We start from the raw sequence: 13,410 nt of genomic DNA on the forward strand, positions 1-13,410 counted from the left end.
TTGACAAGTTTGTACCATCTTTTTACTTTTGTATTAAAAATTACATCAAGATAGCTAATATAACATAACATATTTTCATACTTCGATACTACAAAAACGTACATTAGTGGTTTGTGGAGAGCAGTAAACTCGATGTATATTTTTATTCATATATATTTGAATATTGAGATTAGTGGTGGAAAAAAAAGCGCTAAAATTTCAAAATGGATGCGTTTTTCGGTTGGCGTTCACGAAAAATAAGAAATGATAAAAATACAACTACTCAAAGCAGGTTTTCTCCGCTTCACCAGAGTCGTTAACTCGTAAAAGAAACATTTGTTTTCTCATCATCAGAAAGAGCAAGAGAAAATATAATAACGATAGGCTGGGATGCGATAGAAAACCGACTTGAACTAACAAGATGTCAAAAAAAAACGACGAAACGTGCATTTTAACGATCTCGATTTACTCGCCCCGTCTAACTAAAAATCAGAAATTTGGTTCAGTCAATTGAAGTGTCAACAGTCAATTATGTCGCTGTTGTCTGTGCCGATGCACCTGAATTTTCTGCAAATTTAATATCATAATATAATCAACGCTATATTTACTTATGAGTGCAATAATTCTAGACCCACGAATCATTAACGCCTTCTCCATCTCCCTCTGGACGACGATTCTTGTTAACTTTAGCGTACAGCGGAGAACCGTCCAAGTTGGCAGCCTCCGGTTGAGGTTCTTGTGGGGGAACTGGGGACGGTTCTCGTTCGATGCTGGGAGACGAACGGGAAGTATTGCCGTTGGGAACAGCGTAGCCACGCCTCTCGAGATCACGCGTTTCATCCGCGGGTTGAGAAAGGAAGAATGGTTGACTCACTTGTCTGTCGTACGACTTGTAACCACTTCGGGGTAAAGTGACGTCATCGAAAGCTCTCGGACGGGGGGATTGGCCATATTCATCAGATACGGTCTTGGTAAACTGCCAGCCCTGCTTGTCGATGACTGAACGCGTCTCCTTGAAATTCCACATGGATATGAGAACCTTCACAAAAAATAGATAAAGAAGAGGATATTAATGGTTCTAGCAATTCAAAGTAGTCGGGGCTGTAGTGCAATAGATTTTCGCGGGGGTTCATATTAATGAATGCATGACATGCCGTGTTACGTTCCTTTGACACCCATTGTTTTCAAGGATTATAGAATGTATATATGAATACGAGCCCACAATTATCGATAGTACTACAGCCCTGTGAGCAATACTACACAAGACTCAATTTACATTTTTCTAACACAACACAAGGCTCTTTTTTACACGGCTCTAATACTACACAAGACTCTAACTTTGCATGGCTCTAATAGTACAAAAGACTCTATTTTTACACGGCTCTAATACTACACAAGACTCTATTTTTACATGGCTCTAATAGTACACAAGACTCTATTTTTACATGGCTCTAACACAACACAAGACTCTATTTTTACATGGCTCTAACACAACACAAGACTCTATTTTTACATGGCTCGAACACAACACAAGACTCGATTTTTACATGGCTCTAACACAACACAAGACTCGATTTTTTCATGGCGCTAATACTAACACAAGACTCGATTTTTACATGGCTCTAATACTACACAAGACTATTTAAATGGCTCCAATATTACACAAAGCTCTAATACTCTAATACTACACAAGACTCTATTTTTACATGGCTCTAACACCACACAACACTCTAATTTTAAATGGCTCCAATACTACACAAAGCTCTAATTTTGCATGGTTTTGATACCACACAGGGTTCTATTTAAATGGCTCCAACACAACACAAGGCTCTAATAACAGGCTCTAACACTACACAAGACTTTGTTTAAAAAGGCATATTTTACCTGGTTAGCTGTTTTCACGACTTTTGGATCAAAATTCCCTTTCGCTATCTTCACAAGTTTCACGACACCGCCAACGTCACGAACCGCTCTGAAAATCAAAGCTTGATATAACTAGGAGCGTTGGATAGACAATAAAAGTGGTGCGGGGGATACTACAAATGTTCAGTACATCTCAATTTAAAGTAGATATCATGTATTCTGCATATTGTATTACGTATTACATACAATGGAAAAATCAAAGTATAAACATTGTACAACGCGAAACAAAACGTGTCTCATTTTTACATAGATTTTTATACGTGAATGTTAATAGAAAACATAACACAAGAATCTGTCATAAAGCAAACGGTGCCATCACTGTCATGTTCGGAAAATAAAAATGGATTCTCTTCAAATCTTTTTCTGTGTCGGCAAGTAATGTCAATGAGAATTTAGGCTAATAAAGTTTTATGGCCAAAGATTCGTGCGGTATTGTGTTGAAAGTTATTCGGCAGACAAGTATGTCTTGTCGTCAAAATAGACATGAAGTCCTGAAGTAAACAATTTTTTTATTGTAGTCTCCCTATTATGAAGAAGGATGATGCCACTCTTTAAAAATAAGTGAAAGGGCATGGACTACCCCCCCCCCGCGCGCCGCCAATACCCCACGTCTCCGATGCCTCTGAATCAAACTATTTAAAACCGAACTCATTCGTTTTAGTGTCCTTTTGCAGATGAAAACTGAATCAAAGGTAGAACTATCTCTACGAAAATTAACGTACATCGAAATATTGCATAAAATGTCCACGTCTGATTATAACCGAGACTCGCTGGCGTAGCGAGCCCGCAAATATGGTCCTGTTATGTTAATTTTTTCGTGTTCACTCACTGTAAAAACAATACATTTCTAAAGAAATTAATTATGCTAATTATCTAAAATTTACATACTTAGGACCAACACTTGCGGGATGGCTACGTCACTGCCGAGACTTACTTCGCATTTTGTGAGTCTTGATCTACCAGTTGATGAATGGTACAGATGATCGCACCGTAAGTTGGTTCCGTGATGCCTTGACTACCTTCACCGGAAGGCAACCGATACACAAGGTCCTTCATCGCGTATTTCCCTTGATGAAAAAGATTAACAATCAACGTCATGACGGCGGACAGATTCATCCTAAAGTTTTATCAAATATCATTTCGAAAGCGTTAACTGCATAATGTGGCTGCCTCAATTCCTGTTGTTCTAGTAAGACGAGCGAATAACGTGTTTGCCTAGTCAGAATTCACATATTGTTAATCAAAAGTCGTATAAAAGGGAATACGACCTTGCGCGTCCTCTGTACTGGTAGCATAACTAAAAATTCCGAATTTTGAGCTTTAAACAATAAAAATCACCACAAAGTATCCCAAAAAAAAACACATTCAATTTATCCCATCGTTGACAGCGTGTGAAGCACTGACTGAAACATTTCAGCAATTATAGTATTACAAAGTAAAACCAAGGTAGTTTGGTTCCTTACTGACGAAATGTACTCGTCGAAAGCTGAGGAAGGTTAGCAATAGTCCCCAGACCCCCTCGGATTTCGAATACATTTCATCACTAAGTAACCTCACTACCATGGTTTTACTTATAATAATAAATGATAAACGAGTAACCGTACTAGAAAAATTATTTTCTACTTTATACTCACCGATAACGACTTTATTTCTGGCATCAAGCGCGAGATTCCGAAGTGCAGTGGCGTCCGCACGAATGACGCCATCGTCATTCACTCGGAGAAGCTCGACTAGAATCGGAAGACCTTTCTCTCTTCTTAACGTCGAACGCAAAAGGGCAGACCACTGAAAAATATAAGAGAAACGGATGTGACAGAGTTTATCATTTTTAAACTTAGCTACGATCCCAGACTTGAAGTGGAGATGATTTCTGATAACGAATACAATAAGCAACAATGTTTTAGAACCCAATCCCCTAAATGTCTAACTTGGTCTCAACTACTGTATGAAGATGTGACAAGGGCGTCATCTTGAAAGGTGGCAAAAATCAAAACTCGCCATTAAAAATAAGTTAAAAGAAAGTTTAAAAAAACAATCCAATCAAACTTTCTAAAAACCAGACCTAAATTCCCCAACAGTCAGTATATTAAGGGAGAAGCATATTTTAGTCGTAAATATCATCAGTTTTTTCCACCTTTCGAGATGGCGGATGGCCTCACTCATAACTACAGAATTTAGTAGAGTCGAGCATCTAGTAGACTGGGTTCGAGATAATTGTTAAACACTCACCCTCCATGAACACGCAGTCAGGTTGTGGATCATGCCGACGGCTGCCTCTAGCGTCTCTGCAATGGTAGACTCAGCCAGGAGAACAAGCAGAGGACTCAAGACCTCAGGCTGCCAAAGCAAGGCGACGCCTTCCTTGATATTTCTTGCGTGACGGTCGATGGTGCTCTGGTCGCCTTGTCCCTTCTTTTTAGATTTCCTACTGAAGAAACTCGAGCTGCTTTTCTCGGGGCCGCCATATATACTCCTGTCTGGACGATCAGGATCCACATCCGTGTCGTGGTATTTGTTTCGATCGACCTCTTCTTCCAGACGATAGGAAAGATTGCGCAATATGCAAACACAGTTCTCTACGGTCTTAATGAACAAAACACGTCAATCTGTAATGGACTTTCATTTCAAAATTTATTTTGGCATGCTTACTAACAAGACTTATTGAAAGGCTGATCGTTCGTTTACATACAAACGTATTTCAAAATCACATATATTTTCGTTGTTACGCTGTAAACTTGCCTGTGTCTATTCTAAAAGTTTTTATTGTCATTCGACTCGATACCAAAGAAGACATAGAGCAAAGTTTTTCAATGTACACAAGAGTAAATGAAAGTCAAAGAATCTGGAAACGACCGACATCAAACGCGCGAATTCGAAATAAATTGGAAATATTGCTACATGAAAATGGTCTCGAATTAGGTAGAGATGGGCCTTTTTTCGGAGTGTATTCCCTTTCACACCTCACAAAAGCTTCAATAGCTCAAGAGCAAGCATGCAAAACGTGAAAGTTGTGATTTATCTTTCAAATAAAGTTGACTTTATCACGTCGTATTAAGAAGTATTACGTCGTATTACGTCCGCCTACATTACAAGAACATTTCGTCACCTTAGGATCAATTCCTGATTTCCCGAGCGATAGTCTGATGACGTATAGTAAAGAGTCGATCAAACCATAGACGTCACGCAGCCTTGTTCTGGCTTCGACACCCGCAGACGATAAATTCCTCAAGACACCTGCAAAAAGGTTCCGTCAGACCTAATATAACCATATTAGAAATAACGGCTCATACCCGGGGGTGCACATTACCTGGGGGGGTGAAGTTGTGCTCCCCCCCGCAGCTTTGTGAAATACCATAAAACCCCAAATACATAAGAGCCCAGATTTTTTAAGTTCGCCAAAACAGGCTCTTTGAAGAAATAAAAGATGTTTACTGTGTTTGCACAGGCTTATGCAAGCCGAGGAGACCTTTGGAAGAACTCGAGAGCAGATCAGTGCAAGCCCGTGACCGAAGGTCGAGAGTTGCACCTGTTCGAGAGTTCTCACAAACGTTTCACAGGCAAACACAGCTATAGACCAATCACCGCACGCGTTTTATTGCGTATATTTTATACAAATATAAATGATGCTCATCGCAATACCACAGGCCAAACAGGCTCATATTTTGTGAAGAAAAAGTGACTCATTCGCGTCTGGTTTTGAAAAAATATTTACACAGATTATGCCCATGCTGTTCTCTTGACTTACAGTATATGCCCTTATATACCAACGCTATACTACGGTATTTGCCTCGTCTAGAAGTCAGAAGACATTTTTAATACTTTGTGAATAATGAATTTATTTATTTTTAGTTGAAGTTTTCAGTTTCTAAGTAAGGGTGATAAAAATAAAATAAGAACCGATCCGAAATTTTAGCCTCGACACGTACTTTTACAAACAGTGCGTAAATAAGAAATTCTAACAAACTAACAGGTTCTTAAATACCAGATTCTCGTACGCTGGGTTTTACTGCACGAAAAAACGTCGGGTCCAGAAAGTAATAGAGGACGAAAAAAGTCGGTCCGGCTAAAATTTTGGGCTTTTCTATCAAATACCGAACACTGCCAAAGTCGGTCAAACAAAGTGATACACCCCCCCCCCCACATTTGATATTGGCGCCCATGTTTAATGTCCAATCTCTATTTCGTTACCTGTGGCATTTCTAAAAGAAAACGTCCATCTCACAGGCTCGATGTCGCGCTTATCCCAACCAGAATCAGGTATTACATATGATGTGACGATGAAGACAAGGCACTCGTCAAGTATTTGCCTTTTCAGCGCCTACAACCATAATCGCTTACGTCAACAATCAAACTGAGGATTGTAAGGGATCTTACAGAACTTTGACCTAATTATCCCAGAATGAACTAATCATCCATACGCGGGAACGAATCAAAACCGAGAAAAGTTGATCACAAGATCATCTCACCTCGCAAGATGACAAGTTCCAGATTATTGACAACAGCAGGTCCTTGACCTAGGAGAAATAAAGGAAACGTCAAACAATTTTAGCCGATTTTTCAAACAAAACCCGACCATCGCCCGTTCTCTTTTACGCGACGATATAACTACCTCGACTCTTTCCGTCCGCTGAAGTAGACGCATCATCGCCTTCATACCATCGTAACGACATATTTCAATCTGAGAAAACATGCACGACATATTTGTTATTTCCTCATTAGAAAATCGATTACAACATACACCCGCGTCCCTGAACGCACCTTACTCTCGTCGCTCTGTTTACTGAAAGAAAGGTTCCTCAAAGTCCCCGCTGCTCCTTTGTGTATGTCTTCGTTCCTGCTGTCCAACAGACGAACCAATGGCGGAATGCCTTTCAAGGCCCTGGAAAAAAATAGGTGATTTTCACCGATTTCAGCGTTGCGTTCAGTAATATTGTTATCGTTATAAAGTAAATGGTTTGAACCCGGGAGTATCGTTACATGTTTATAAATGTAGATCGTCCAGGTTGGTATAGTCCTCAGAAGGACTGTTTTTGTTGTTGTTGACTGACGTTTCGACAACCTTAGCGGTAGTCATCTTCATGTGACTCCGCTAAGGTTGTCTACCGCTAAGGTTGTCGAAACGTCAGTCAACAACAACAAAAACAGTCCTTCTCAGGACTATACCAACCTGGACGATCTACATTTACAATCATATTGTTATCGTTCCCGGATCTCAGGGACGTTCAGTAAAAAACAGATGGAATAGATTCAAAGTATGCACAGTTTCTCGCTAGAAAAACCCGCATGTTTAATGTTAAAAAGGCAAATCATTTTTACAACTGATAACCCGTAACCAAATTCAAGTTCATATTCAACACAAGCTCAGTTGAAAACCTCACCGAAACTTATTCTTGGTTTCTTCGTCTTTAAAGAACAAATGCTGTAGATAGGCTTCGGCATTAACGATGAGAACAACATCGTCACTGCGAAGATACTCGATCAGATCTTCGAGTTCAGGTTCCTCGGCGAAGGTCTTCATCTCTGGGAACAGAATGCGCTCTGTATCGCATTCGCGCACCTCGTCCAGCCAATCATGACAGGGCAGTACCCAGCATTCCTCGCGAAGAATGATCATGACCTCGTCGAGATACCACGAAGGGTCGCGTCCACTGTTGTCATGACCAATACGAACTTTCTCCAACTGACGGGAGAAGGAAGAAATACAATTTACAAAAGAAAAAGAAACATCTCTTCGACATCGACAGAAGGTGGATATGGAATAAAATAAACGACGATTTTATAAAATATACGAACCATGCCGACGTCCACGGTGTCCATCTCAAATTTGCATTCATTTCCGGCGGAAAATTGACCTCTTGTCGACGTCATCACCTGCTTTAAATCGATAATTCCCGTATCACCAAGATCCCCAAATATCTGCATGTATACACTGGCGTCCGTGCCGGAATTCAGCCGATTGCCGGTTCGTATGAAGACCTTGTACGTGGCAACTGTGGAAACAAGAAGACGAGAGTCAACCCCCCACTCGTTCAGGTCGGGAAAGTACACAATACGATTTGTTTTCGCGATAACGAATGCTGCAAAAACGAACGATCTTGGGGAAAAGAAGTGAAAATCGACTGGAAAGGCTTACGATGAAAAATTGTCGCGGGCGCGTCATTTTTGAAAGGAACGCATACTGAAACGTGGAAATGTGATTACCTTTATAAGCTCATGCGCGTACATCGTTAGTCGGTATCGAGCAACTTTTGCTATCGGTCATCAAATATAAATAAAAGATGTTTGAAGGATATCGGCCAAACGCTTTTCTTTTAATACCATCAAGGTAAACTATGCCGACCGGCTGAAGGTATGAACATTTCTTGTCACAGCTTTGCATTGTCCACTAATGTAAAATTTGACGAGCGCGCGAAATCACTAATCTGTCGTTTCGCGATTTACGTTAAACGTAAAAATATAAATTTCGAAATGATCATCAATCGGTCTAAAACACACAATTCAGTGAAGTTGAAAACATTTGAAAGTCAGAGAAGGTAGACGTAGCTACAGGTGTGCGCGTTATCTATTCAAGCCATAAAAACTTCATTGATATTTATACTGTGAAAATGAGAAGACGTAGCTAAAGCTTTACGCGTTTCCATGCAGTTCAAGCCATAAAAACTTCATTGATATTTTCAATGTGAGAAAGGAGTAGCAATTTCGGGCGAGCGTATAACCATTGCCTCACTTAACATGGGTTCCACCAATGTAAGGGAAGCCATTGGGACCTTATCATTCGGACATTGACGCGTAACGTCATTAAATGGTTATATGCCTACACTTCAAACATACACCCTACACTACAAGCGTACACCCAACACCTACACTACAAACCTACACTACACCAGTTCCTTTTTTCTACAGGTAACTATAAAAACACTCAGAACATAGACGATTAACGATAACTCGTTTGCCATATTTCATAACTTATTACCATACCTGGCTCGGGATAAAACTCCCTTTCTGTCTTTTGGTCGGACTCGACATCGGAAAGCCAGATATGAGCGGGAAATATGAGATGTTCGCCATGCTGGGGACAGTCTAAAACTACTTCTTCCAAAAACCATCCGCTTTCGTAGCCCTGTCCATTATGTCCAACGCGAATCTTCTGGATCTGAACAAAATGTATAAAGAGTACTACGATTAGAGTCAAACACGATTCAATACGAAATCACTGACGTAGTTTAGTTCATGCTGGTCATTGGATGAGGTTGAGCATGATATCAAGAATAATTGAGACCGGGGTCTATGTTATCTGCCGAGACGCAGAGCATGGTAACAGTGAAGATAGTTGTTTTATTATAAACTATAAATTCAGAAGCCTTTAAACTATTCTACGGGGAAGCCATGAAGTTTTCCGCGCTTAGACATAAAATAATCTAAACGGTTCGCTTTCGCGTTTCCCCCGTTAAACTTGTTTAAAACTGCCTTCACTGACGGTGTGGCTCTTTTTGTATACATTTGCCCCTTCGTTGCCCATAATTCGAGTCAAATCTGTACGCGAAACGCTTGCAAATCTCGACCGAGTAAAATTCCACCATTATACTTTTTGTGTTAACAGTTGTCACTTGAGGAATTACGTCACCTACAGATAATTTTCAATGTTTTGTGGGTGGCATTGAGAATGTAGGCTCATAGCAAATCACAATCGAGATTACATGAACATTGTACATAATAGGACGTAATGGTACCAGTGGTAATAGTAGCCTACTCCTGTTTAGTCTTACTATAAACCATTTCCTGCCGACAATTTAAATCGTAATGTAAAAAGCAAATTCTGAAAAAAAGACATCTTGAAAACACTGAATACAATTCAACCGAAGTCGAAAATTTACAGTTTCTACAGGCGTCTGTTTTCAATTCTATTCTGTCATCTTACTTTAGTCTTACAACGCACTAGGTCCACTAAAAGCAAAAACAATGAACTTCTGAAAAATGTTTTGAAGATCATGTGGCTTGCTGCGCCAGAGTGAGTTGAAGACCAAATTAACTAAGGACACGAAATTACAAACTGAGCACCGGGCGTCAACAAAAATATCCATCAAACGTTTGCAAAAGCCATTGCTTACCGCCCCGATGTCCACCGCATCTACGTTGAAAAAATCTGTTTTGCCGCGCACGAAACCGGAGCTTGCTTCTTTCCGCAATTCGATGATTCCCGTGTCGCCGCGTTCACCAAAAATTTGCACGTAAGGGACAGCTTCGGTACCACCGTTATCAACGTCACCAGTTGCCAGAGCAAGATGGTAAGTCGCTGGAAATGAAGAAGAAGAAAATTCCGATAAATATGAGGACTAAAGGACGATTGTCTATTTATCTGTCTCAATTTCGTGATCTTAACTTTAAGAGGTTCTATAAAAGCTACTTCTCCACAAAAAACAACCTTGATGAATGTACAGTAACTAGAGTTGTATCTCACACTCGAGAATAAATTAACAGGGACCGCAGAGCATATTTTAATTGGAGGATGGGAAGGGAGGAAGTGAAATTGACTGTCAAAGCTGCAGAAGTTGGTTCGCAAGTTTGAGATCCGGCGATAAATTTCAAAAATCAAAGTGAAGGCAAAATTATTGAGGGGGACTAGTAAGTTATTAGCCACCGAGCCCACCTGCTCCGCGCTCCACTGATAAATTACCTAGCGTTGATGATAATTCTCGTTCCAGTCTTCCATCATCCTTGTCCTCTGCAAGCCAGCAGTGGCATGAAAACACAATCTCCTCATCACGTGACGGTACGTAAACGCTTATTTCATCGAGATACCAGCCGACACCAGGGCCACGGGCATCATGACCAACGCAAACTCTCTCGACCTGATGGATGAAAAACAGGATAATGGAATTTAAAGTGCGAGTGCGAAAAAAATTTGGCTCATTTAAATTATATCTTCATTGAAGAGAACTGATAAAGAACGTGTATCAACCGAGATTCATTGTGCGCTTTTGTTTGTGTTTACATCGTTAGTTTTTGAACTTCCGACACACCGAATTTCATGAATTTCATCAAAACGTCGTGTGAAAAGTTAGCAAAATAACCATTGATTAAAAGCTCTATTTTACATTGATCATTATCGTTCGTCTAAGTAGCAGGGACTACAATAACAAAATCCGCCATTTTCTCGACCCGCAAAAATGGCCGTCACGCTGTGACTGACGCGCAATGCATCTTGGTCCACAAACACTCTTTAAAATGACTGTGGGCTTTCCAGCACATTTCAGCCATGTCTGTGTTTAGTCTGAAGATAGTGCAACTGAAGGATGTTTACGAATTGGCGGCGACTCATTACGCAGTGTGACGTCACTGGTTGTAAGCATCTGACATAACATGTCAGATATTCAACTTTGATATGTGTTAAGAATGAAAAGACACATGAATAAATTGTTTCAGAAAGTCCACTGTCATTTTAAGAGTTTTCCTTAATGAAAATATGATTTAGCAAAATTATTTGTTACACTGGTCCTTCAACACGTCACATCAAGATCGAAGGGCTGATTTTCTTGAGGGTGCTGGGGGGGGTGCACACCGCTTATAAATTCTCTAGCACATCCCTTCCTTGGAAAAGATCTAAAATGTTCCTACGTACTGTATATGATTGATGTACCAGTATTAGAGCTATGAAATTGTACAATAAGACTGAGTAAAAAGTTAAACTTATCGTTTTAAAAGCAGTTACATATTTTACACAACCACCATTAACGATTTTGCCATTTCATTTTCATTAAAATTGAAATAAATTACTTAAATAAATAAACACACGTAAATTTTTTCTAAAAAGCCAACAACACTTTCAATACGCAAGGTTCTCACTCATCCGTGAGCATATAAATTTTTAATAGCGCGAGGTCCTCGCAACTTTGGCTAGGATGACGATGCGCCCCCCCTTGGAAAATTCGTGCCCCCTCTGGTCGAATAAGCATTGATCCCCCCCTTATCAAAACTGAAATTTTCAAAAACACCCACCAGTCCAATATCGGCTGTTTCAATGGTGAACTTATAACTCTTTCCTTTCGCGAATTTTATTCTCGAATCATCAGATTCTCGGAGAATGATTCTCTCCGTGTTCCCGATGCTTCCGATCAATTCCACAAAGACAGAGCCTTCAGTCCCCGTGCCTTGCACATCGCCCATCTTCAGGCAAAGCTCGTAAGTCACAGCTAGACAAAAAAAAAACCAACTCAGTTATCATTTCTGAGCACGACAACTCGCGAAAAAACACTTCAAACGACAACAGCAAACGTACTAGCTGCTTTGCCTTCTGCTTCGTCCGAAACCGAAGATTTGTCGGACGTTCCTTCTTTCAAATTAGGTGCTTTATCCGGGGATAAACTTCGTGGAGGAGAACTCGGCATCCCATAATCTGTCGAAGCTTCAAGTTTGCCCATATCGGTTTGTTGAATAACTTCCTCAACAGCCGCCTCCGGTCCGTCTACCAGATCGTTGTCTTTCATGTCAGGAGGATCTGGAAATTCTTCGTCAGCGTACGATGGCTCATCGTCGCCCACATCTTGCTCACCGTACGACTGCTTCGGTGCAACTGTGGATTGGGACAAGGGCGGAGCCCCAGCACCCAAGGGAACTTTGTAGATTTCTACGGAAAAGCAACGTCGAAAGGTTTTCAAAAATCAAAATATCTCCTGTTAAAGCACTCTACGCACCTCCGTACAACTCCGTTTCGGTTCTGCCATCACCTCGGTCAGCGGCTAACCACGCATGATGGGGATACACATAATGTTCATTACGTGTAGGGATATCAACAATAACTTCATCCAGGTACCAATTTGAGTCAGGGTCACGTCCCAAGTGACCAATACGAATTCTTTCAGGCTAATACGGAACATATGAAGCTTAAGTCATTCATCCTTCTATGATACCGTATTTTCTCTACTCCCTCCCCCCACTGGGAGTTTATTATATAACGCAGCCCTTTAAGTGGGGGATTGTTAGAAGTGGGGGAGGGGGGCTAGAAAAAGGCTGGAGGCTGAATAAATTTTCACGAAAGTGAAATATTAGCGCTTAATATCTAGTTCTATTTGATAAATACCCAATCCAGTATGTATACAAGTGCATTTTGAAAAATAAAAAACCTTAACACTTCACTTTGATTTTGACTTAAATTTCGACACAAAGCAAGTGACCATTTCCACTTTTATTACATTCGTAACTTTCACACAAATTTCAAAGCTTGTATCAAAAACAAAAGCTTAATTGGCATTCACGAGAGGGATTTATGACAAGTGAGAGCAAAACGAGGCCTGGGGGCAAATGGAGGAAATACGGTGTGAAGCAATCACCCATGCACAATACGAACAGTGACTAATCCTTACATGTTCGTTGATGCAGATCCTCCATTTTAGTAGAGTCCCGAGAAGGACTGTTGTTGTTGTTGTTGTTGTTGTTGACTGACGTTTCGACAACTTTAGCGGTAGTCATCTTCTTCAGAGTCAAGTGAGGAATGGACGTCAGGTTTGCCGT

General features: G+C 40.5%; 2 protein-coding genes across 4 annotated transcripts in view; both read right to left on the reverse strand.

The window, feature by feature from the left end:
• The window catches only part of LOC124453740 (60S ribosomal protein L32-like), a 28,709-nt gene that overhangs the window by 5,456 nt on the left and 9,843 nt on the right, over nt 1-13,410 (reverse strand). The window contains exon 3 of the mRNA XM_047004591.1: nt 3,373-3,380. Coding sequence (XP_046860547.1) covers nt 3,373-3,374 — 2 coding nt within the window. The 5' untranslated portion in view covers nt 3,375-3,380. The remainder of the gene's footprint in view (nt 1-3,372; nt 3,381-13,410) is intronic.
• LOC124453736 (lipoxygenase homology domain-containing protein 1-like) overlaps nt 1-13,410 on the reverse strand; it is a 24,650-nt gene continuing 11,240 nt past the window's right edge. For all 3 annotated transcript variants that reach the window (XM_047004586.1, XM_047004587.1, XM_047004585.1), the window contains 18 exons: nt 12,594-12,762; nt 12,179-12,526; nt 11,899-12,092; nt 10,577-10,751; nt 10,011-10,195; nt 8,881-9,055; nt 7,696-7,892; nt 7,281-7,582; nt 6,661-6,781; nt 6,512-6,580; nt 6,369-6,416; nt 6,091-6,220; nt 5,009-5,136; nt 4,132-4,485; nt 3,537-3,687; nt 2,837-2,969; nt 1,864-1,951; nt 1-1,018 (listed from right to left, as the gene is read on the reverse strand). In XM_047004586.1, coding sequence (XP_046860542.1) covers nt 605-1,018; nt 1,864-1,951; nt 2,837-2,969; nt 3,537-3,687; nt 4,132-4,485; nt 5,009-5,136; nt 6,091-6,220; nt 6,369-6,416; nt 6,512-6,580; nt 6,661-6,781; nt 7,281-7,582; nt 7,696-7,892; nt 8,881-9,055; nt 10,011-10,195; nt 10,577-10,751; nt 11,899-12,092; nt 12,179-12,526; nt 12,594-12,762 — 3,381 coding nt within the window. In that variant the 3' untranslated portion in view covers nt 1-604. The remainder of the gene's footprint in view (nt 1,019-1,863; nt 1,952-2,836; nt 2,970-3,536; nt 3,688-4,131; nt 4,486-5,008; nt 5,137-6,090; nt 6,221-6,368; nt 6,417-6,511; nt 6,581-6,660; nt 6,782-7,280; nt 7,583-7,695; nt 7,893-8,880; nt 9,056-10,010; nt 10,196-10,576; nt 10,752-11,898; nt 12,093-12,178; nt 12,527-12,593; nt 12,763-13,410) is intronic.

The sequence above is a fragment of the Xenia sp. Carnegie-2017 genome, unplaced genomic scaffold, assembly GCF_021976095.1.
Source record: "Xenia sp. Carnegie-2017 unplaced genomic scaffold, XeniaSp_v1 HiC_scaffold_25, whole genome shotgun sequence".
In the NCBI taxonomy this organism is placed as follows: Eukaryota; Metazoa; Cnidaria; class Anthozoa; order Malacalcyonacea; family Xeniidae; genus Xenia; species Xenia sp. Carnegie-2017.